The sequence below is a fragment of the Dicentrarchus labrax genome, unplaced genomic scaffold, assembly GCF_905237075.1.
Source record: "Dicentrarchus labrax unplaced genomic scaffold, dlabrax2021, whole genome shotgun sequence".
Classification (NCBI taxonomy): Eukaryota; Metazoa; Chordata; class Actinopteri; family Moronidae; genus Dicentrarchus; species Dicentrarchus labrax.
The window spans coordinates 14,007,578-14,033,303 of NW_026136721.1; the positions used below are offsets into that span (position 1 = coordinate 14,007,578).

Consider the following 25,726-nt stretch of genomic DNA (forward strand, 5'->3'; position numbering starts at 1 on the left):
AGTCAGCTGTTTTTATGCTCTAATGTAAAGGTAATAGAGTTATTTGCATTGTTGTGCTGCTTAATGCTTAATCTTGGCTGCAGTTTGGATAGCAAAGTGTTGGTGGAGACTGTAGCTCAAAGCATTGGGGAAAGAAGAACAGTTTGTACCGGTGTAATGGGCTTCATTCACTGTGAATCCTGGGATTGGAGGAAACATTTTCAGTGACATGCACACTCCTATACTTGCCTAACATCTGATCTCAGCTCTTCCTCTTGTTAGTCTGTGGTAATGAGAACAAAAACATTAACTTGCAGAATACACAAGCTATTACTTAATGAACAAGGTCTATAGATAACAAAATACATAGTATTATATAGTAGTATATAACGAACCATAAAGTGAAAGCACAACATAAAACAAACGTACATTTGACATTGGACCATTGCAAATCACCAGGGGAGTTTCATTTCAGACTCCAGAACAACATTCCTCCATTTTGGTGTTGGTGTTGATAGAGATGGAAGAACTTGTCTAACTTGAAGCTTCTTTGTCAACACAGCCATGTCAAATTAAGTGTATGTAGTTTTTAGGCTTGAGACAGTCTGTTACTGGTCCTGCCCTCTAGATGGCAGTATTCTCATGTGGAAAAAGTCAAACAGGACAGAAACTCTTAATATGGACATCACACAGAACTCTTTTAAAGGTTTAGTGGACCCAGACTGCAACCTGACACTGTAACATAGTTGGCACAGATCGTTGCTGTGGGCAGTCAGGAGTTTTACTGCTGTGTCGTCTGTAGTAGAAGAAAGTGTGAAAGAAATTGCCTTTTCAGGTCAACTGACCCTATTGCAACACAATTGCTTATTTGTTCTTCGTGCTCTCTTGTTGAGTTACCATCATTGTTGTCCCTGCTAGTAATGCTAAAACATTAAGTCCTCTCTCACCTAAGCTTGTAATCTCTCCTCGGCATGGTAGATAAATTCAAACAAAACATCATGTAACACTTCTTAATTCAGTCTGTGAACTTTGAATAAATCTAAACAAACAAAAGGTTCTCATAAACAAATTCTCCATGAATTGCCAAAATATTGAGAAACTGAGTCTGCTGATTTATGATGTTCATTTTGGAAACCACCTGCACACACTGAGTTGATTTCAGACATGATAAATGGCTGTGTGGTTCTTGCAAAAGGAGTCTAATTTGGTAATAAAATGAGTCTCTCACTGACTCTATGATACGCTCTTGAATGTACTGCACACCATCATCACTTGGTGGCAGCATTTTACTTTTTATAAGAAAGGGGAGGTACCCAGTTAATTCTGTGACCAAAGTTACTTGAATCTCTAAACTGTATTTATGTTTTATTTATTTTGATTTAAATGTATTAACTTGTATATTTCACTTGTTGCTGAGCTATTAGTTATAAAGTTCTACATACAGAACATCAGGTTTATTATTAGTACAGCCTGTTTTTTTTGGCTGGTGCAATAAATGCACTTTTGTTGAAGTTTATTGTGAGCCTTTAGAGCACATTCACACAAACTTACAGAATTTGGAAAATCCGAGTCATACTATGTGTTTATAGTCAGTAGCAGTTTTGTAGGGAAAATTTGCCTCACTCTGCTTCTGGGAGTTTTTGATCAGTAGTTCTTTCACTGGGTAGTTACTCACTGAGTTTTGTGTAACAAGGATTTCAACAGAATGCATTTCTTTAAACACATACTATATCTAGGTTTAGGTGTCTCCGCCATGTGCATGCTGGCATATGGCCCAGTACACATTCACCCACCCCATGGGAAGCTTTAATAGTGAATGTCGTTTGAAAAAACACTTTTACAGTCAGTAAAGAAAAATGCAACAGGATCAAACCTTTGTATTAACTCACTCTGTCATAATAACCTGCATTGTATGTAGAATTCTACTAAACCGCTGTAAGCATTGTATGCCCTGCCTAAGTAGTGTAGGTCCAATACATCCTTCGTATTGTATGTAGGGTGTGGTTCCTAAAACCAGCCCTACCTGTCAAACGTCCACCTTTCAGTCATCACTACCACTGCCAGAGCAATGTGCTTTCATATTAAAACAGGAGGCAGTACTCAGTGCCAGTGAGTATTTTAACAGTGGGAATTGTCTGACAGTGGCTGTTCTTACTTGCACAGGAGGAACAAACCAACATCTATCTCATGCTTGGCAGTGCCTGAGAGCCCCTGAAGTGTATTTGGTCCTGTTCCACACTCTACCTCTCAACTGTTCCTACGCCTCGCTGCTGCTCCAGCACAGTTTGAAAAACTTTCACAGTAAGGTCTGATGCCATACAGCATCTGAGACCTTTAGCAAAGAGGTTAGGCATTCCTCTCAGCTTGTGTGTCAAACCTAACACTGCTCCAGAATAGAGTCCGCCAGTCGAGTGAAGAATGTTCCTTCTCTCTGCAGCCCCTTAATGGACTTTTTGACCCAGAGACATCAACAGCACTGCTGATACGCACATCAGCCTCCGGTTTAACTGTTGCAGACATGACTAACACTTAACTAAACATTTCACTGATATGAAAGCTTAATGTGATTTGATATAAATCCACACTGAAATAGAGCAGGCCCACATTCAAGTGGATTTTTCTGATTAGACCTTTTATGTTTTTTTACTTCAATCAGTACTTTAAGTTGGGTTAATGCTGTAAAGAAATATTTCAACATTTATGGAAAATATGACACACTTTCTTGCAGAGAGATGAGAAGACTGAAGATTGCTAGATTAGATTTCTAAATCTTCCGTTACAGCCAGCAGCTGCAGTTAGTATAGCGTAGTTTAGCAACTGCACACAGAGGTAAACTGTTTGGCTCTCTCCAGAGGTAACAAAATCCACCTACCAGCACCACTTCACAAGTTCACTATGTTAGATCTCCTTTTTTTATTCTTATATATTATTATAATTATATAATTATATTATGTGTAATTCTGAAACTTAATGCACTAAGTAAGTTGTCAACATACTCTGATTTAAGGCTTATTCTGCGGACTAGGGATTTACAAGTTCTCTATGTTATATCTCCTTTTTTTACATCTATTTAAAAACTGAAATGTAAAAACAACCCTTGCTCCTGTTTTCAGTCTTCTGCTAAGCTAAGCTAAAACCATTGACAGAATATAGGCTAAAACCAGCTGCTGGTGGCTTCATATTTAACATACAGACATGAAAGTGGTATTAATGTCCTCAAGAATAAAATTAAGAGTATTTCCCAAAATGTCAAACTATTCTTATATATTTTTATATTATAATTATATTATATAATTATATTATGTGTAATTCTGGAACTTACTGCACTAAGTAAGTTGTCAACATACTATGATTTAAGGCTTAGTCTGCAGACTAGGGATTTAGTTGCAGGACCTGGGAACTGGGAAAGTCCCTGTCCACTTCTACAGTTTCTAGAAAGACAGAATCCAAAGTATCTAAAAGTCGGTCCATGTTCTCACCATGAATTTGTTAACTGAACTAAATTGAACTCTCTATATGTCAAGACATCAACATCACATGAGTAATATCTTCTTTTCCTCTATGATCTCACTCTCTGCTAGCCTCGGGCTAGCAATGGTTTGCAGACAGCCATGACTCTGAAAATAACAAAATGATTGTTGGTAACTTGGCACCGCTTCCTATCCTATTGCTTTGTGCAACCACATGCAGACAGTCTGCCTGTTCGTGCTGCAGTAATAACTACTAATGTCGGCTTTCAGGTTTTCATGTTGTCTCTCTCCCTTCCCCTTATCTAATAAATCCATCATTAACCAATATTTCCACACGTTTTCTTTATGATGACTGCTAATTATTATGTCAAGAGGCTCTGCAACAAATTGAAGCAAATCCTCCAACCGCTCCCACTTCCAGTTATGTGTGCAGGGTGGTGGTTTAGCATAAAACTGACAGTAAATTTGACCACCACCATCATGTCATTCCCACAAAAGAAAATAGGCAGTCTTGGTGTTTCTGAATTACACCACTAGCTCCTTCAAGTTGTCTATGTTAAGCTGCAGCTTTTGCTGCGCCACTCAACATAATTGGCTTTGAGGCAAATAGACTGAGACAATTAAAAGCTAATAACTCCTCCATTGTAGCTCAGATCATTGTCTTCAGAGCATTATGCACTGGATTTTCATTAAATCGATCTGCTCCAAACTTGATGAGTTATGGCCCATCTTAAGTGTCACTAATAGTTTGGCCAGTGATTATAATAAGCATATTTTCAGACATTTTGGTAAAATATGTAAGTCACTTTGTTGCTGAGAGTAAGATCAAAAAATACTACTGTCATGGGTGCCCAGATAGCTCAGTGGCTAGAGCTGGCGACCCATGTACCAAGGCTGAGTCTTTGCTGTAGCGGCCCAGGTTTTTCAAATCTGACCTGCGGCCCTTTGCTGCGTGTCATCCCCTCTCTCTCTCTGCCCCCCTTTCCTGTCTATCTTCAGCTGTCACTACAATAAAGGCAATAAAAGCCCCCAAAAATATACTTTAAAAAAATAAAAAATACTACTGCATTGACTTCATTTAGCATAAAGATTGGGAGAAGGGCAGAATAGCAAGCCTAACTCTGTCCATAGGCACTTACCAGTACCTCTAAACATCACAGATTCCTAACATGTTATATCTTAGTTTCTTTAAGATAAGCTTCATATTTAACACACATGAGAGTGTTTGTGTCTAAAAGAGCCTTTATTGTCTAAAGGCTCTTTTAGACACAATGCAATTTGAACTATACTTGCTGTTTCAGCGCACATCTTACTGCAGTGGTGGACTCTGGACTGTTTAAGGAGCAGTTGTGATGCAGAAGAGAAATTACCCTACTTCTTACTTTTATTAATTTATTGATTCATTCATTTATTAGCGCTGTAAATTATTTCCTAATGGGTTTATGGTCTCAATTGTAAGTTTCCGGTCTCTTTCCAAACAGCATGATGTTCATTTAGTAAATTATGGTCCCATTTACAGTAAAATAGATGATAAAGCAGTGTATGCTTTAGGGCGTGGCTACCTTATGACTGATAAGTCATTGTCAGTGAGTCTGCCCAGAGCAATGCATGATAATATACAAATACATCTAAAATGTCAGTGACACCATTGAGGAACTCATAAAGTTTGTCATTAGTTTGCTCGTGATCTGTTCAGTTACTTACTGCACATTTTTCTCTCAATAGGGCTACTGGTTTAAATGCTAATGTGAGGAAAATGGTCTGATGTTGGTTCACCATCTTTTTATGAACTCTGCTTTGCATTTTCATGTCAAATTACAAGCTCAACTGGAAGGGCTTTGTCATCAACTATCATTATAACAGTGTGGGGGAGATGCTGATGTGCAGCGAAAAGGGTCCAAATATGGGTGGGTGAAGCTCCTCAGAGGGGGTTGGATTCTGCTATTTGATCCTCTCCCTAATCTCTCTCCTCTCCAAAACTAACATTACACCATCATTTGAGAATTTTGAACTTTTCACAGGATTCCACTGTAATTTCAGAGGCTTTACCACTGACCTTTACAGAGTGCAAAGGCTCAAATGCCAATTTCTCTCCCTCTCTGCCTCACTCCTTCTCTCTGCAACACACAACGTAACAATTTGCTGCCTATCTTTCACACAGAACATACAATGAGTCACCAGCAGCCCAGGAACCCCAACCTTTTTCACACTTTATCGTAACAGCTCATTGCTCATTTGCTATCAATCGGAGTTCATATAACCGGCCAAAGTGCAGTACAGATAGCACCTGTTTCTACAATGACTCTCTGTTCAGTTAGTCAGTGTTTGCGTTCCCACTCAGTTTTTCTGTCCTGAGCAGTGTGTGTTCTTGTTACTAGGTGACAGGAGTTAGACAGACTTCATGGTACACTGTGATGAAAGCCTCCAGGGCAAAGATTAGTCAACCATTTGGGTGTGTCTTGTTTAAAAAGCCTCTTCAGGCAAACCCTAGGGTCATTTACTTTATTTGGTCACATAACTTGCACTTTTTCTTGCTTTGTTTAAGTTCTGAGCGTTCAGCACAACTTTCTGAGCGGTCTTGTCTCTAAATCCTAATGCTTTCCACACTGGAGCTGTTAACCATTGTTCACCCTTTCCTGACAACAGCCCTGTTACATAGCACAGGTTTCCGCCACTCCACATCCCACCTCCCAGAATGTAATGCAGTTGCCATGACAACTGCATAAACAGAGCAATGTTATTGAAAGAGATGTAGGCCTTGAAAGACCAGAAAAGTCACAAAACAACACATCTTGTATTGACCAGCAGTTTTATTTTTCAGACAGGTCACACACAAAACACACACAATAATTCCAGCATTTTTCTTAATCGCAAATGTTGTTTCATACCTAAACTTTAACACGGGCTTCACTTTCAACAGTCTCAGTTTTCTCCGTCTCTGGGGTTTTTTCAGTACAGTTTCACTCATCTCGTGTAACAGCTTTCATTAGTCAGATTTTGTGTGTGTGTGTGTGTGTGTGTGTGTGTGTGTGTGTCTGAGAACAGCTTGTCCTGCCAGTTGGACCTCCTAGCTGGAGGAACGCACAGTGGTGGTTGTGACTGTGGTCTTTGAGCCCCCTGTTAAAAAGAAGGAAAAAATCATGTTGTCAGTGCTTCAAGCTTTTATTACACTGACTACACTGTGGTTATGTAATGTCTTATTAAAACAGACGTCGCTTACCTGTGCTAATGGGTCTGGAATGAGGCAGAGGAAAGAAAAAAAGTTGAGAAAAGAATGAGTGAAGTCAGCATTTGCATTATTTTCCAAATAAATGAATGCACTTTGATGTAAATTGTCTCATAAGTCTGTATAATTGTGTCTACCTGGACTCCTCTGTTTCCAGCAGGCTCCTGTAGGTTGCGATCTCCTGCTCCAGCCTGGTCTTGATGTCCAGCAGCATCCTGTAGTCCTGCCCCTGCTGCTCAATGCTGCTGCGCACGTTGGAGAGTTCTGCTTCAAGCATGTTGATTGTGTTCTGGTAACCAGCGAGCATAGCGCCGTAACGAGCCTCTGTCTCTGCCAATGTGTTCTCCAGAGCCCCTTTCTGTTGGTGGGGGAGGAAAAAGGAGCTGAATTCATGCACATGGATTGCGACACAGTTTGTTGTTCATACTTGCAAACCAGTTTACGGTAGTACATCTTTTTGCTATCGTTCTGACAATTTAAAGCTATAGTCTGTAACCACCAACCACACCCTGGATTATGTCAGACAGACACAAAAGCATGTCTGTTTGTATAGCATTTTCCCTTCATTTATCAAGGAATAATTAGCTGAGGTGTATGTATAAGGTTTTGAATGCATGTGTCTTGCAGCTGCTCTACCACTGTTTTACAGGAGCACAGTGCTGTTCTGGCAGGGAGTGTTGAATGATTTACTCCAGCTGGGCACAGATAATTCATGGGAGTCTGACTTTTAGGTCATCCAGCCCAGCATTCCTTCAGCTTTCTTCAAGCTCTTTTATGTCTTCCAGAATTTGAGCAGATGTCTGTGAAATGTTTTCGTCAGCAGGAGCCCTTCCCTCCCTTCTCCACAGCTCCAATCACTCTTATCTTTCTTTCCCTCCCTTCATTCTTTCAACAAAGCCTCCTTCTTACCCTCCCTTCTGCATGCTCTTTCGCCCTCTATCACTGTCTGTTTCTCCATTTCCCCTGACAAGACAGCAATCTGGGAATTTTGCTCATATAAGGCAAGATCAGTGAGATGTGAACAGATGGTTTGGGTTCAGGGTTGTTGTTTTTTTCTCACCATGCTGAGCTGAGACTGCAGCTCAATCTCCAGGCCCTGCAGTGTGCGCCGCAGGTCATTGATTTCTGTCTTGGACGTCTGGATGGTCTCTGTGCTGCTGGCCACCTCCTTGGTCAAAACTGCCGACTAGAGCATGAAACAAAGACACAGTTGTAAAGAAGAAGTCTTGGTGATTACTCATCTTAGTTTGACAGTAGATTATGTTTAATGACAGGTTAGACTCTTGGGGGAGTAAACCCAGTCATTTGCAACGTGTGGGATATGGTGCCTTTGTTTATGGGAAATCTTTTCACCTTCTCATTAAACCAGGACTCCTGGTCGCGACGATGTTTGTCAGTGATGGTTTCGTACTGGGCGCGGATCTCCTCCATGACCTTGTTGAGGTCTTGCTGGGGTGCGGCATCCACCTCCACGTTGACTGTGCCAGTAAGCTGAGAGCGCAAGGCTTCCAGCTCCTAAACAACCAAGGGGCAAAAGAAATGAGCATTAAGATCTATTTGCTGAGTTTCAAACAGTTCTACAGGTGTAATGAAGGAAGCTCCTGCTGTCATAACAAGCAGGAGTCCCTATAGCTAGAGGATGTGCTTCAGTCACCTCTGCGTGATTCTTCTTGAGGTAGGCCAGCTCATCTTGCAGACCCTCGATCTGCATCTCCAGGTCAGCCTTGGTCAGGGTGGTCTGGTCCAGCAGGCGGCGGAGGTTGGCAATGTCAGCTTCAACTGACTGGCGCATCATGAGTTCATGCTCGAATCTAATTAGTTTGGAGAGTAGAGAACACTGATATGAGATAACTACAATTCTTGAGCCTACTTGTTTGACATTACCAAGATGAAGATCCACAGAAGTATCAAGATTTGTGTTTACTTGGTTTTGAAGTCATCAGCAGCCAGTTTGGAGTTGTCAATCTGGAGGAGGATGTTGGCATTGCCGATGGTAGCGGCAGCGATCTTTAGAGAAGAACAATGGGAGTTGTTTAGGAAACAGTCTCAATTAAATAGTTAATAGTGCAGTTACACAGTATGATACACTGATACACTGGTTTTAGATTTTGATCTGTCGCTAGAGTTGCACACTAATCTATCAATTAACTTCCCATTCAAAGCTTCTGCTGCATCAGAAGCATCACTCTTTGAAGTCACGTTACCATGCACAGTAGTGTCATACACACTATTTCCATACAACCAACATTATTTTGCTTATTTTGAGCTTTTAAATCATACATCATCATTAATTGTCCATCAATATCCCACAGATTCAGGAGCCCAAGGGATCATGCAGACTCTTGTTATGTCTCTACCCTTTTAAAACCCTCCCTTGGTAATCATTAACAGCACAGCAAACATTTGACTTGTCTGGTGTTAAAGCTGTCGAGGCCAGCATACACTATACCTTGTCCTTCAGGTCATTGATAATGGCCCAGTAGTTGCTGTAGTCTCTCTCTGCTGCAGGGCCCTTCTTCTCGTAGTACTCTCTGATCTGGATCTCCAGCTTGGAGTTGGCCGCCTCCAGAGAGCGGACCTTTTCCAGGTAGGAGGCCAGACGGTCGTTCAGGTTCTGCATGGTGGCCTTCTCGTTCAGCTGCACATTGCTATGGTCCAGGGCGTTAGACAGGTCGAACCCACCACTGCCGTATCCCATGCCACCTCCATACCCAGAGGAGACAGTGCGCACACTGGTAGCAGCAATGCGGGGGGCTCTGAAGCTGAGCCCTGACACGCTGTGAGCCTTGGGAGCAGCACTTGATGTGTAGCTGCGGCTCTGTCTAGTGATCATGGTGGGACCACCGCTGAGGCTTTGGTTGTAATACATGATGGATGACTATCTGCTGATCAAGAGAGAACACGAGGAGAGAGGACCGTTATACAGCTGTAGACTGTAGCAGGACTGCAGAGTTTGATAGAGGGAGGCAGGCTCCTGATATAGTGCTGGACCAGAGCTGGGCGGGCCAGGCTGGGAGGAGGGAGGTGGAGAGGGAGGGAGGGAGTTTTCCTTCACAGTTCAGCCACAGGCTTGGCAGAACCTCCATTTGTTTTCCTTTAAGGACCAGGGTTCGGTTTCTTTCCACTCTTGTGAGGAAACTGTTATGGAAGTGTGTGTGTGTGTGTGTGTGTGTGTGTGTGTGTGTGTGTGTGTGTGTGTGTGTGTGTGTGTGTTTCTGTTTCAGGGTTCGTGTGTAAGGTTTCTGTTCATGGGGATCGTTTTGTGTGCGTGTGTGTCCATGTCTGTGTGTGTGTGTGTCCATGTATGTATGTTTGTGTATCCAACTACATGTATGATTTCTGTATGCTTTCGTAAATACCTGAAGGTCTAGTCTCAATTTCACCCGTCATTCTAATGCAAACAGAAGAGGCGTAGTTATTGTTTTATTGTCCCACCTTGAGTCAATGTACACATTAAGTACTCTGCAAATATACTCTTTTGTTTGAAATCACCCATGATGATAAGATCACATTACAGTCGAGTTAATTCAAACATTTAGTTTCACAGTCACTGTGTATTTTAACCAAAAAAAACTCCCAAAAAGGTTTAAAATATTTTTTTTAAAAAAAAAATTTTTATGATATTGAATATGCTGTTACTGTGTGTAAGGAAGACAATTTAAATGACAACGTATTACAGGTATTTAATTAAATGCTAATTTTATCTGAATGTGGTCAACCAGATAAAATTATCCTGTAATTAATAAAGTTGTTACTGACTGACTGACAGCTGCGTGAAGACTTTGTAGCCTTGAACCACAAACCAGCATTGAAATGTGGAGGGATTTCGTCAGACCCCATTGTTCACCATATCACACACAACATCCCCCTCAGTCCTGTATCCTGTGTGTGTGCGCGCACACGTGCACAGCTCATTTTGTTGGTTTTGGCCAGTGAGTGATGAGACAGAGTGCCTCAAGGGATTCTATGTTCGTGTATGTGGGAAAATGTGTGTGTGTGTGTGGTTGGGTATGAGTGTGTGTGTGTGTGTGTGTGTGTGTGTGTGTGTGTGTGTGTGTGTGTGTGTGTGTGTGTGTGTGTGTGCCAATGGTGTATACACAAGTCTGTGTTTCTGTGTGTGTACTCTTTATCTCAGTACTAGGCTCTGGCCAACTTCTGTGCTCTTAAAGCGAAGCATCTGGCAGCTGGGGGGAGGTGAGGGAGGCACATGGGGGTCACCTCTCAGTCGGAGGGAACAAAGTGAATCATGCTGAGCTGATACTTATCTGCATTACATAATCTACCTAAATAAATTGGGGATTTTGATCACAGATACCTGTTGGAGAAATTAGAGAATTATTTCTGGAATAAAGTATAAAGTTTAAACTAAAGAAAAGGGGTCATCTTTAAACGTTTGCATGCCAACCAGAAACACATTCTCTCAACCTTTAGTTTAATCTCTGTATTATTCTAGACTACTTTAGGCTTCTGATATAATATTAGACGAGTCGAAGACCAAAATGTTCAATATGTGGTTCCCAAGTTGTTCTTGATTGGAGTTAAAAACAAGTCAAGTTTATTTGTGTAGCCCATAATCGCAGTTATGTAAAGTCTCAGTGGGTCTGTCAGAATCCACATAATGAAAACAGTAACTGAAAAATGACTTGCCCAAACTAAGACCCTCGCTGAGAACAAGGAAAAGAAACTCCCACAAGAGCTCAGAGGGCAAAAATACACAAAACCCTGTGAGGTGCTGCTAGGTGTCTCATGGGACTTATGGGAGAGTTTTGCAATGTGTGTTTACAACCAGGTGAGTTTACTGTTTGTTGTCCCCAACAGAAGATGTACTCTGATCTCAGATCAACAACATGCCATGTAAATTAATTCATCACAGTTCTAAAGAACCTTTTTATGTTGAGACTTCCTTGTATTGCAGCTGAATCAGTGCCAAGCACAGGCGGGGGCAGATCGAGAGCAAGGTGGCATTAGAATTAAAAAACATGTTTTATTTTCAAATCTTCACACATTTTTTCTAATACATGTCTGTTTTCACTGGACTTCAACCTATCACTTAGTCTAACATATATATGGCCATAACAGATCATCAGATTATATGTGTGTTATTTTTAGATCTGCCCCTAAGCACAGGTGCTGAAAAAGGGCTGAATACCTTGCTGTTTGAGTTATCATAGTTAACATAGCGTTATGTAAAGTAGGATGAAGACAAAGTGTTAGCAATGTGTCAGAGCAAAGTGGATGAGTTCATGTCTACATGGGTTGGAGACCATAGATGGGTGTTTTCACCAAAACTGACCTTATGACTCATGCACACAGTTGACTGAAATCCCCTCTACAATCTTACAGCAACTCTACCACTTTTTCTTTTTCATCTCTTTTATTTGTAGCATCAATGCAACCATTCTCAGTTATATTGTAACTACTATGGTGAATGAGTGAGACATGTAATGACTGTGTCTTCTCACGAGAGCTTCAAACCCAGATTAAGTTACTTTTTGGTATGTAGCTCAACGGGATTGAGCACAGTCAATGATACTGAATATTTATTCAAACAATCAGGGCATGCGAGACTTCTAGCAACACTGAACCTTAAAAAAACATACATTATTTCATATTTAATCTCTGATTTAGACCATTTAATCCCATAAATATGTCAAAGCTTTCCTTCTGACTTTATCTTAAGGTGTCTCCACTTCTCCTTTGAGGAAGTGTATTGTACATTATGAGTAATAAACTTTTTAACTCTGTAGAAAAACCACTCCCCCACCACCCCCCTCTTCAAATTCCACTGAAAGACGTGCAGTAAAAACTGAAGATAACCCTCCATAAACAAACTTCGGCCTCTTGCAAATAAGGTCTGATCGACACCTAATTCCCTGATTTTTTCAATCAGGGTGCCACTTGTTGATTCTTGTGTGCTGTGCATCATGTAATGCTGCAATACTGTGTTAATTACAAGGCAATCTACTGTAATTAACAAGGTATGTGAACTTTTAAAGAGAAAGAAAGGTAATGTTTTTTAAAAATAACACTGACTAAATATATTAAGCTCATAATAAAACCACCAGTGATTAATGATGGGTTCTTGGTAGCAGGGTGGCACTGTGAGTTAGACTCACTATGAACTGTAACTGAGAGATTACCTCCAGAAATCACAGTTAAATACTTCATCCATGCTGTTATGTTCTGAGTAAAGAACAGAGTAATGGTTTCTATTCAATGCAAAAACAAAGAGAGAGACATGAAGGGAAGTGTATTGTTCTGTTTCTTCACTTAGGCATTCCACCTTAAAGTTACCATAGTCTCAAAACAGCATCAAAATAATCTACTATTTGTTTGCTGCCTAGCAACTGGCAGAGTAGGTGTCACTACTCATGCATAAATCTCGTCTATTGTCATGAGTTCTGGATGGTCTGGATTCTTGCACCTGAGCGCAGACGAATTCTGCGTCCTTGCCATCAGTTTCAGCGTGCAGTGGGAATGAGAGTTGGCTGGCGTTCCCATGTGTCTCACAAATGTGGTCACTTCCCTTATGAAAAGTGTCATGTCAAGATAGCATCAGTGCACCTTTGTTCTTTGTTTTAGCACCTTGACATCTGTCACAGCTGCTGGCACATGTGGAGTTCATACTCACCTAAAAGTAATTTAATCTTTCCCTCGTGACTAGTTTGACAGAATCATCTTTATCAATATGAACAGAATATAACATGAGATATGGCTTTGAGATTATTATAACAAAGTTTAGGCAAAGTTAATAAGAAGAAACTAGTCTGTTTCTCAGAACACTGAATTAGAATCTTTTTATTATTAATAATAATAATAATAATAATAATAATAATAATAATACATTTGATTTGTAAAGCACTTTTCATAAAAGAATCTCAAAGTGCCTATATAATAATTAGTAATAAGTTGGGTCCTCAACCCTGAGGAAAAAAGAACTGCACTGTTTTTTTATTCAAGAAGCAGTAAAAAAGTTAGAGTGACCCCATGTCTGCAAGATTTCAGGAATTGTAATTTATAGCCAATGGACTGACAAATGCTGAAACATTTTGCTGTGAAGTCCTCATCAAAGCACACGTACATGACAGCAGTCAGTTTACTTTTTAGGTATGCTAGCAACATGCTTTAAGGACAGCAATGTCAGTTTGTCTGTGCACTTCTTTGGTCCGGACTGAAACAGCTATTGGATGGATTGCCGTGAATCAATTGTAATAACTTTTTGGAACCCTTTGCTTTTGATCTAGTGGCATCATCTGGTCAAAATTTTAATTTATCCAGTACGTTGGATTGACCAAATTTGACCAAATAACTCCAGGACTAATGACATTCTCATCCTTAGCTGTACTTTGTGTTTAAACATCAGCATGTTAGCATTATCACTGTGAGCATGTTAGCATACTGATGTTCGCATTTTGCTCAACACACTGCTGTGCCTAAATACAAAATACAATGATACAATTATAAGATTTAACAAAAGTAAGGAAATAAAGATCTTTTTTATTTCTCATGGAGTCATCTTACACACAAATCGAACAATACAGAAGTGTATTTGTGAAGTTACCACTGAGCAGCCTATTGCACCATATTCTGGAAAAACTGGCACAGCAGTTAACCAGGAAAGTGGCCTTGTATATTTGTCTAGGGCTGCGTCAATAATAGAGGGTTTGTCTATGTGAGTGTTTAGTGTTCTGTGAATCAGTTCCAAAGCTATACGACCTCTATAAGGAAAAGCAATATCCACCCTGTCTGAAAAGTTAATCAGTTCTTGCTTTCTTGCTCAATAACCAATCCTTCGACTAAGTTGTAAGAAATCATTTAAAACGTCCTGCAGACAGATGTGCAGAGTCAGTGTGAATCACAGCTGTGAGCCTGTATGGAGCAACATGGTCCTTTGAGCCTCCCCTCAATGTACCACACCCCTCCGCAAGCATTATCTCATCCTGCTCAACTGTTCAGCATGCAGTGTGCAATAACATCCCAGTATGCAACATTTCTGACAAAGGTCCTGGACGGAATCATTGACTGAACATCCACAGTAAGATGTGTTGAGAGGTGGGATTACTTATATGTATGTGTGTGCGTGTGTGTGTGTGTGTGTGTGTGTGTGTGTGTGTGTGTGTGTGTGTGTGTGTGTGTGTGTGTGTGTGTGTGTGTGTGTGTGAGAGAGAGAGAGAGAGAGAGAGAGAGAGAGAGAGAGAGAGAGAGAGAGTATATATATATAGAACCAGTCTCTGTAGACAAAGTTAAACATTCACCTGCACAATGTACATTGAATTGTACAGTGCATATAGACTCTTATTCATCCACTGTAGCTTGAGAACACAAAAGTCTCTTGTGTCAATAGACCAACCATTGCTCATTCCAATAGTACAATTAATAAAGATGTATTAGAAGAAATCCTATTCTGTCTACCTCATCTGCAAACTATTGCCTTTGCTGGAAAGTGAAAAGACAAATCAAGTAAACATAATAAAAAAACACGGTGTGTGTGCTGATAGTCTGGGGACACATTTATGGGATTTCATACAAGGCAAATATTTGTAAAAGTAAATGCTCTCTGTATGTTACTTGAGCTGTTCGGCAGTTGTTCCAGTTTATTTGAACATTAAACTTAGAAACTAGCTAAAGAATAGCAGTTACTTCAGAATATAAATGAGAGAAAAGAAACATTGTTTGACATTTAAAAGGCATGAGGAAACATGCTGGTCCTAACCTAACCTATGCTACAAACAAATGCTTATTAAATACAGAAAGAAACTGCTAGAAATGATGTTGCAAACAAACACAAAGTTCATGAATTAGACTACAGAAAAAAGACTTTAGGAGTTGATACATCTCTCCGTTGACTTGATAAATGTAACAGATTATCACACAGCCACACCCTTCCTGCAAAACAGATTTCTGAGCTTTGGAGGTGAGATTCGCAGCCTAAGTGCACCATCTAGTGATAGCCACTGCGAAAACTGCTAAACATGGAGATCAAGCATGTATTCTGTGCTGGAGTCACCAGTGAATCATTGTGCCGCACCCAAAGGAGTTGGGAAAGTTGTGAAAAGTGAGAAGCGAAAAGCGAGAGCTGCTAGTGTACCCAACTTTCTTCCACTAAAAGAGAATTTGACGCCATCAGGTCGTCACAGTGTAGATAAATGGAAGCAGAGAGAAACAGGAGATTCAAACCATTACACTATTTGTCTAATAAGTTATGTAAGATATATCAATGCAATAATTATAAAAGAATGTGTTCAATTGTAAGTGGTGGTGGAATGTAACTAAATGCATTTACTTAAGTCTGTATTTTGTATATAACTTGAGTTGTTCTATCTTATGCAATTTATTATTCTACTCTGAGCGAAATATTTGTAGCACTACATTTGTTTGACAGCTTTATGTATCTCCACATGAGGTGATTTAGTGAATATAAGTATTTCTGATAAACTGAAGGAGTAGTGCTACTTTACTGGTTGAGAAAATTCTCCTACTTCTTCAGCTAAATAAAATATAAAACACCCTGCCACAAAGCTGAAAACAGGTCTTTTTTTTTCAGCTCACAAAAAGTTGACTTTTTAGAGATACATGGTTCTCTCAGGACAGTGACATATAGAAGTTTAGCTCAACCTTAAGTAAAAGTACAAAAGTACTGTCAGTATAAAACAGTTTTGAGTATGAAAAGTGCTCATTATGCAGTAAAATGGTGCCAGTCAGTGTTTTACTATCATATATGATGTTTTTGTATTAATATTACTGCTGCATTAATGTGTATATAGCATTTTACTGCTGTTTAAAAGATACTAAATGCAGGGCTTTTACTTGTAGAGTTTTCACAGTGTGGTATTTAGGATCGGAATACTTCTTCCACCACTGACACACAAATGTTATCTCTCTGCCTCTCAATGTGTTACACACAGAATGACACAAAGTATGTGGCTGTTCAATACACAATTGCACATATGCGCACACATGACAGCAAACAACTGCCTGTGTGAATGAGTGAAGGGTTCTGGATTGATGGAGTGAGGCGAAAACGATAGAGACACAATCCAGTTGTTCTTGTTCGTGGAGCAGATAATGTTGTGTGTGTCCACATCTCTCTGCCAACTGTTCCATTTTGACTGTGAAAGAAAGTGGGCGTGGAGAGCTGACGGGAGGTGGTGAGCTTATGCTTCGTCCGGATTGGTCTGAGAGTTGTAACTTTTTTTGGGTTATATGTCTTGAGGAATTTTTCCTTTAGCTCACATGCATCTTTAAACCTTGGAGAGTGCTCATTTAAACCACTGAAGGACACATTAAACACAATTTGTAAGATAAATATGGCAGTGACTTATGACCACTTACTGACAACATAACCTGCACTGTTTTATTTCATATTAGAACTAAATACCAATGTATAACTCGAAAACTGTGTATCATGGACCAAATCACTTAAAGCTGTTGATTAATGATTTGGACTGCTTTCACTGTGAGCTACAGGAACATCTCTTTCCTGGAATATGTCTACAGTATGATTATTTTTCATCATAACTGGTATTATTGCGAATAACACTGAGGTTAAATTATTTAAAGTTACATTAATTTAACTGTAAAATAAAACTCATTCTACACAGTATATCACTGAACATTGAGTAAACAGCAGCTGGTCTATGCTCCTTGTATAGTATTTGTTCACATATACTATGTACAGTCCTTGGTCTTGCATAGAAAGTGTAATACTTATGTGAGCAATTATTTGTTTTTGTTTATTTTTTTTATATATTTTTTTATATAGTATTCATTTAGGTCCAAAATGTTTTCAGACATTAAACTATCTTTAAAAACTCCTAATTGTATCCACTATTGGTCACTATTTCATGAGTTGGCACATAATAACTTGCACTGTTTGCACAAGCAGAGTATGTAAAGGAGTGTTACTACACCTAGAATTCCTCTTACTAATGCAAACACACGATCAACGAAAGGAGTTTTGGTAACACTAACGGGTGTGGCACAGGGAAGGCGGGCAGAGCAACATTTTTGTTCTGAGTGTTTGAGATAACAAAAGACCCTTTCTACAATGAGCTGAAGGAAATGTTTAAAAGGGATATGCTTTAAGTTGTTTTACAAGTCAATCATGCCGATCAGTTTACTGCAGTACTGGATGGCTGTGAGGCCTGCAAGACTTTGGGGAAAGAATGTGGAAGTTGTAAAACTTATTATACAGTAAGTCAAAAGAATAAGAATAATGAAATGTTCTATGGTAAGAACACATTGCTTAGATGAGATACAGTATAAAATCCAATTAAGTCTTGGCTGATCTGAATCAGATCGTAAAATAACTTGTGTTGACACAAGCCTTAGTGAACAGTGATACAAGATAATTGTGATTGATCTTTTTTTATTGTAACAAGTCATAGCAGGAAAACCACAAGTGCAACTAATAACATCAATCATTGGTATTATGCATGCTGTCTATCTGGGACAATTAAATGGAACGACCGTTAATTTGTCCAAATATCTTCTGCGGGTTTGTTTAACAGGTCTGCCACTTTCTGCTGTGTGTGTTTACAACTGTTAAGAGCATCTGATTATCAAATTTGATTAAAATGTTTTGTCTTTGCTATCTGGTTTGCCTTTTTGTGATCACAATTCAGTATTTTAATCTTTAATTTAAAGCTAAAATCACTTCAAGGGCTACAAACCCGCACCATAAATAGTTTCATGTCATGTGCCTCTAATATATTACCACATTGTACTGCTGTATGTTTAAGCAGTAGTACAACTGAGTGACAGTCTGCAGACGTGACAAAACCATCAGTCATCCCTTTTTCAGGCCTCACCATGCTTATCAGTGTGACTGCTGACTGAAGAAGTTGTGAAATAATGACAAAGGAAGGCAGTCGGGCAGCCCTGCTATGTTGTTCAAAGAGATAAGAGGAAAAAACAACAAGGTGATAATTTTTTACTGGCATAGGGATGTGCTTGTGCTTCTGTTTTGAAGGAGTAGGCTACAATGATAACTATAAAGCAGTAACACCAGCTGGTACATTTTAAATAAATTAACCCTAACCCCTGACTTTTAGAAGTTAGTAGGGATTATTAAGTTGTTTCAAATACAGTATGTTAAAACAGACAGAAAGTGGTGAGTGCCGTTTCACCTGTGAAACAAGTTTAGTTTATCAGTAACTTGTCAGGCTTATCTTGAGAAGGGAAGACAAAGGGAACAAAACAAAACAAAACAATTAATTAACAAAAAATAAAATGACAACAAATACCTACATTATCTCTAAATAGCCAGGGAAACATTTGATTCAGTTAAAAAAATAATAACAGTACCATCACTAAAAACAGCATACTTGTATGAGATACAATAATGTAATGAGATAAAAAATTAAACATTCCTAAGACAGCTCTTCAGTAATGATTTATAGTCATATATTATGTTGCAAATGCTATTTGGAGAGAGAGACTGATGTTCTGTGGCATTAAATATCTCTTTAAACTCTTGTTAATAACAGGTTTACTTATCAAATGTGTAATGTCTGATGGCAAACCATTCCATATTTTCATTCCTCTGTACATAACAGTATGTTGCCGAGTATTCGTTTTTGAGACAGGAAGAGAAAAACCACCTTTTGATGCATGTACCGTAAAACCTCCAATAAAAGCAGGGTCCTTAATAGATGCAGGTCTCATTTAAAAGCCTGGTGTGGCTACACATTTTGACAAATAAACGCCGGTCTCCAATAGAGGCCTGGTCTGGACTTTATAGAAATTATCTGGATGAATAAAACCTCTTAAAACCCACCGGGTCGCCCACTTGAGCAAGTTTTAAGTCATTTCAATCTCCTACACAAATATAAATATTTAAACTTCTGTCAGTATGTACATGCTGCACATCATTAGATCAGTTATATAATTATATAAACGTATATAATCTATAAGTATAACGTTAATTCATCTTGACTTACCGGTAACATGGTAAACAAGAGAGAAGGCAAAAAAATTTGCTGAACAAAATCTAAAGAGAAGCAGCAGTTAGAGTTTACTTTAGTTTTGTGTTAAAGGAATTTAATGCCTGTCCCAAATAAAGACTGGGGGAGTTCAGTCATTTAAGCAAATAAATGCCTAGGCTATTATTAGAAGTTTTACGGTATTACCACAATATGGAAATTGATGCTATAGTACATTCTGTATTTAAACAATTAAACATTTCTTATAAAACAGAGCAGAGAAATCAACAATGATCAACCTAAGGCTATGTGCATTCTGATGATGTGAGCTTGTTTGTTACAGTTCAGAGCGACTAACTTTAGCATTTTCAAATCTTTATTTGGAACACTACTAGACACTAATTCAAATGAGTGAGAACTAATGTTTGGACAATGTGAGAAATGCATTGGTGTGGTAAGAATTTGACACATCTATTAAAAACTGCCAGACCTTTTCCCATCACTGCAATGTCTTTTTCAGTCTGCTTTGACCACTTCAGTCTGCTGATTAATATTACCTTCTGTACATACAGGTTTAACTGCGGCTTATGTTTGAGTCTAAATACAATACTCTGCTTTTGATAAATTAAGAACTAACTTGTTACTCAATGCCCACATACAAATGATTGTGATTCTCAATCCCAAGCAATAGACAATTCCCCAGTTGATACTGCTGGTAAATATAATGTGGTATTATCTGCTTACAGAACTGTATGAACAGAACTGTTTGATTTAGATCAGCTGGCCACCAATTTCAATCTAGTTTTCATCTAAATTATCCATCCCAATCAGGTCAAATTTCAAAGGGGAATTCTCTTTAATGCAATGTTTAATTCTGCTCTACTCCTGTGATGGTAGAAGTTGTTTCCTGTCTCAATTTGTCAATTTTATTGATTAAAAAAAACACACATTTAAATATTTTGCTATTTTTCATGTGATTTTCCAGTAAATTAGTTCCCCGTATCAATAAAAGCTGGGTTTAGCTAGATTTTCTTCCTATCACCATCATTCTTCATCCCATTCATTTAGGGTACCCCAGAGTTTCTCATATCATATCAGTACACTCATTTATCTTTTGAATCTTTTATTTTGCAATAGATTTCCCTGTCATTTTTACTACTCATCCTTTTTGCAATACTCTTTGCCAAGTGAATTTAGACAAAAGTGTGACATGATGGAATGGGTTAGTTAACATGCCTGCCAATAGACTTACTAAACAAATATGTTACCACTAACTGTCAATGAGAATGGGAGCTTGTAGAGATATTTTCAGTTTGTTTGTTTTAACATAATGAGGGCCTATATGGAAATAAGTGGCCTTGTAGTGTTAGTAATTTTAAGGCTCTGTTTTAAACAGAAATATTAAGTAAACCAAAATACTCACATTTACTTCAGTCAGCAGTCACATAGGGCATTATGTCAGCCTTAGTATGAGATGTGGTGAGTCCCTGCTCCAGATGACAGAAACTGTTCATTCTAACATGGTCTTTGTGTTGAACATATCCTGTTTTACATGCTAGATGAAGAAACATTACACAACACATTTACACACAATGTGTTAAGGCTTACTATCACAGCATGAAAGCACTGTATATTTAATGTTTATGGTTTATGTCTGATATGTGTTGGCACATAGTATATAGATACAGTACAATGAAGATCAGTTCTTTTTGTTTTCTCTTGCCTCTGAGGGGAATGTAAGTAGCTTCTTGTAAGTCCATGTAGAGTGGGCACCACTAAGTGTATAACTCTTAATTAACACAATCTTGAAAAACATACCCAGAAGCTCATGTGACAAAAATAACCTTGGCTATCTTAGAAATGCTTTGCCCTCAACCTTTGACCCCAAGTTTCAATGAGGTGAAATTGTTGCTGGTATGTGCCATTTCTGTCACTGCTATGAGGGAATACTTTACAGGATGGCTACACATGGCACTTTCTTATACAGGAATGCTTTATTTTAAACTAAATGTGTTTGTGGTAAGGAAGGCTGTAATAACAAACTGTTTCAGGTCCAATACTAAACTGAAAAATGAACTGAGAGGTATTCAAAGAATGTCCCTTCATTGAGAAAGGATAAAATGTGGAATCACAAGTTTGACCTGAAAAAAGGGCGATAAACCCCTACCCCACACCACCACACCCATGTTGATGGAGAGATTGGCGGGGGGTTGCTTGTCAGCTGCATTCTTCCCTTTCAATTGCCGCTCCTAGCCCTTCCCACTTTTCTGCATGAGGCCGCTATATAACCAAGGAGACCAAAGTGATGCTTTCAACTGCAGATCTACTCCAGTAATCCTACCTGTGTCAGACCCAGACCTCCCAGCATGTCTTTCAGCACTAGATCCTACGGCCAGAAAACCATGAGTGTCTATGGTGGAGCAGGCGGTCGTGGCACCCGCATCTCCCAGACAAGCTATGCACCAACCTCTGGAAGCTTCAACCTGTCCGATGGCCTGGACCTCCATGTTGGGGCCAACGAGAAGGCCACCATGCAGAACCTGAACGACCGTCTGTCCTCTTACCTGGAGAAGGTGCGCACTTTGGAGAAGGAGAACGACCGCCTGGACAATCAGATCAGAGATTGGTACCAGAGCAGAACTGTCATCTCCCACGACTACACCCACTACTTTGCCATCATTGAGGACCTGAAGGACAAGGTAAGAGGAAAGACACAGATATGAGTGTGTGGGGTGAAGTATCTGGTATCAGGTTTCTATTGGTATGTACTGTATGTGTGGTTATGACAGTTGACATTTGAGTTAGAGAACCACAAAACCAATAATTGGTCTAGAAGTCGGCCGTCTTATCAGGAAGCACATACCACAAACACCAGTGAGGAAATGATTGTCATGACTGTCATACCAGATTCATTCCAACAATCCTGACAACAGTGATATTTACAAAAAGATGCAATGTGGGTTTACAATAGAGCCCGACTAAAGTTGATATTATGAGCCAATATTTTACTGTACATCAACAAGCACAGCCTTGTAATTTGAGCCTTAAAAACTATATATCTCATTTTATTTATGTATATCTTTTGTCTCTTATTTACACTTCCAACCAAAATTAAAGGGGTCATTTCCAAAGAAGTCTATAAATTTAATATCAACAATATATAAATCAATATATCTGGTATTCTTTTAAAGTCTAAATCGGTGGATATGGGCATCCCATTCTGTGCTGCTCTGTGCAGTAAAACTGTATGAAACTTGAGCTCAGCTGTACTTTTTCTGACTTGTTTTCTTCTTTTTTTTTCCTCCTCAGATTCGGATCGCCTCTAGGCTCAATGCCAAGACAGTACTGGACATTGACAACGCAAAACTGGCTGCTGATGATTTCAAAATGAAGTGAGTGCATTATTATGCCCCTGCCCCTCTCTGCACTGCCAGTGAAACTTCACATGTGCATTAAAGCGTGAACTCATGTCTAACTGATAACTTCTCATGTTAACTCCTCCAAAACCACTCTGAAATGACCTGATCTCTGTTCCCTCAGGTTTGAGAATGAGCTGGCCATGAGGATGGCTGTGGAGGCTGACATCGCTGGACTGAAGAGGGTGCTGGACGACATGAACCTGGCCAGAATGGACCTGGAGAGTCAGTATGAGGCCCTGAAGGATGAGCTCATCATGCTCAAGAGGAATCACGAAGAGGTGAGAGTGTACGGATAAAGCGAGTGGTGGGGCGTCCATTTGAAGCAATCTAATTTGACAAGTAGCAAAACTGATGAGTTTACATCTGTCAACAGCCCTGATACATTTCCACACACAGGCCAACACCCACTCTGTCAATGCACATTACCTGAAAGTCTGTTACTACACTGGTGACTGTTTAAACACTGCTCAGCATTAATCTTTTCAATAGCAGGGAGGTTAACACAGCAGCTATTCACTGTAAGAAAGAGTTGTCACCATTCATCATAGCCATCTATTGTGGCTTAAACTGATCAGAATTTGCACACTGAGGGAAAGGCAGAGGTCATGTGTGCACTGAGGAAATTCCATGTGAGGTCTGCCGCCTTCTCCCTTTTCCTTTTCTTCTCTCTACACACTTCCTTGTATTCTTCTCTCCCTCCATTAGCTCATTGCTACTGTTTGTCTCACACTGAACCCCCCTCACTACCACCACTACCACCAGTAGCACACACACACACACACACACACACACACACACACACACACACACACACACACACACTGTTAACACAGATCAAATAACCAAAATAATGCATGCAATACAGTACAAAAATAATTCATTAATTATTTTAAGTTATTCCACTGGCTGACTGAGGTGTTGTCCTTTTACCCTTGCAGGAGATGATTCTGCTGAGGAGTCAGATGGGTGGCCAGGTCAATGTGGCTGTGGATGCTACTCCCTCTACAGATCTGAACCAGGTTATGTCAGAGATCAGGGAGCACTACGAGGGTGCAATCAGCAAGAACCGCAAGGAACTCGAGGCCTGGTATCAGAACAAGGTGAGAACTTACAACTGCTGAGAATACAGCCACTTCAGCAACCTGTAAAGAGTTAAGTTGATCATATGTCAGTAATGTGATCGTTGGGTAACAATTTCCATTGTTTTTCTGATCGTCCAGATCACAGCAGTTGAGCAGGACGTGGTGACACATTCAGAGATTCTGGTGACGACCCGCACAGAGATTAAGGACCTGAAGAGCACCCTGCAGAGGCTTCAGATTGAACTGCAGTCCCATTTGAGCATGGTATGTCAACATGATTGATTATCTAACGGAGTGGATTTGACACTGTGATGCTTCTATACATACCCAGTAGATGTTAAAAGATGTTACTTTTCTCTGAATTTTAATCTCTGACTGCACCTAATAACTTCTTTCTCTGACCACAACAGAAAGCGTCTTTGGAGGGCACCCTGGCAGAGACTCAGGCACGCTATGCTGCACAGCTAACAAGCCTTCAGAACATGGTCACAAGCCTGGAGACTCAGCTGTCTCAGCTCCATGCCAACATCGCCAGCAACAAGCAGGAGTACGACATGCTGCTGGACCTCAAGACCCGGCTGGAGCTGGAGATCGCAGAGTACAGGAGGTTGCTGGACGGGGAGGATGACAGGTGAGACCTGATGAAGAGAGAGAAACACTGACTGGACTCTTTGGATTAGAGATTATACATAAAAACATTTAAATTAACATTTAATGACAATGTACGATGCACATGTTCTATACTAATGATTTCTTCTTTATTTTTCTCTCCATTACCAGTTCAAAACAAGGTAAGCAATCACATGTCTTTAATTCTTATTTTGTTATTAAACTGCTTACGTTTTAACTAAATTTTAGAAATGTGATGTGATTTTCTCATGATTGTTGTTTTGTTTCTTTTCCTCAGTGGTCACAAAGGTCATCACAGTAGTGGAGACAGTTGTGGATGGAAAGGTGGTCCAGAGCAGCAAGACTGTTGATGTGGACGTGGATGAGATTGAGTGATAAACTGGAAGCATTAGTTAAAATCAATAAAGATCATGCAGTTGAATTAAACATTCTTGTGTGTTGTAATTTCATAATGAACAGAATATTCAACATTTCTATTATCGTCCCTCACTGATGAATAATGAATGTTTCACAAATCAGATATAGTGGCTTGAACTTGGAATGTATCCTTAAAGGTCCAGTGTGTAACATTTCGGAGGATCTATTGGCAGAAATGAAATATAGATATTTCATTAGTGTATAGTCACCTAAAAATAGAAGGATTGTTGTGTTTTTGTTACTTAAGACTAAGCTGTTTTTATCTACAGAGGTAGCGGGTCCTCTTCTACAGCGGCTGCCTTGTTGAACTGCATGTTTCTCATAGCCCAGAACACTGGCTCAAGATACAATGCTACAATGCAGTACAGTACCAGTACAAATGAGCTGGTTGAGAACATTAAGAGAGCTTGATAAGGTGTGGCAAGTCAACCTTCCACTGTCTCAGTGGCCCGTTACAGTACTACAACTAAAGAGACAGACCACCATTGCCAAAGATAGATATATGACATTATCATCCCATTGCAAACAAGGTTGATTATTACTCTTTATAGTAGGATCTCTTTACACAATTAATATTTAT

At 39.5% G+C, this 25,726-nt stretch overlaps 2 protein-coding genes across 2 annotated transcripts; one reads left to right on the plus strand and one right to left on the minus strand.

Annotated features, from left to right (window-relative positions):
* Window positions 1–6,241: 6,241 nt before the first annotated feature.
* krt94 (keratin 94) lies at window positions 6,242–9,630 on the minus strand. Its single transcript, XM_051384356.1, has 8 exons — window positions 9,125–9,630; window positions 8,600–8,682; window positions 8,330–8,486; window positions 8,029–8,190; window positions 7,736–7,861; window positions 6,813–7,033; window positions 6,670–6,683; window positions 6,242–6,566 (listed from the first exon to the last, which is right to left on the minus strand). Exons 1-8 carry the CDS (start codon window positions 9,542–9,544, stop codon window positions 6,517–6,519), a joined length of 1,233 nt encoding a protein of 410 aa, XP_051240316.1. The 5' UTR covers window positions 9,545–9,630; the 3' UTR covers window positions 6,242–6,516.
* Window positions 9,631–21,902: 12,272 nt separating this feature from the next.
* On the plus strand, window positions 21,903–25,155 carry krt98 (keratin 98). Its single transcript, XM_051384362.1, has 8 exons — window positions 21,903–22,297; window positions 22,908–22,990; window positions 23,139–23,295; window positions 23,956–24,117; window positions 24,238–24,363; window positions 24,510–24,730; window positions 24,880–24,890; window positions 25,007–25,155. Exons 1-8 carry the CDS (start codon window positions 21,965–21,967, stop codon window positions 25,102–25,104), a joined length of 1,191 nt encoding a protein of 396 aa, XP_051240322.1. The 5' UTR covers window positions 21,903–21,964; the 3' UTR covers window positions 25,105–25,155.
* Window positions 25,156–25,726: the final 571 nt, after the last annotated feature.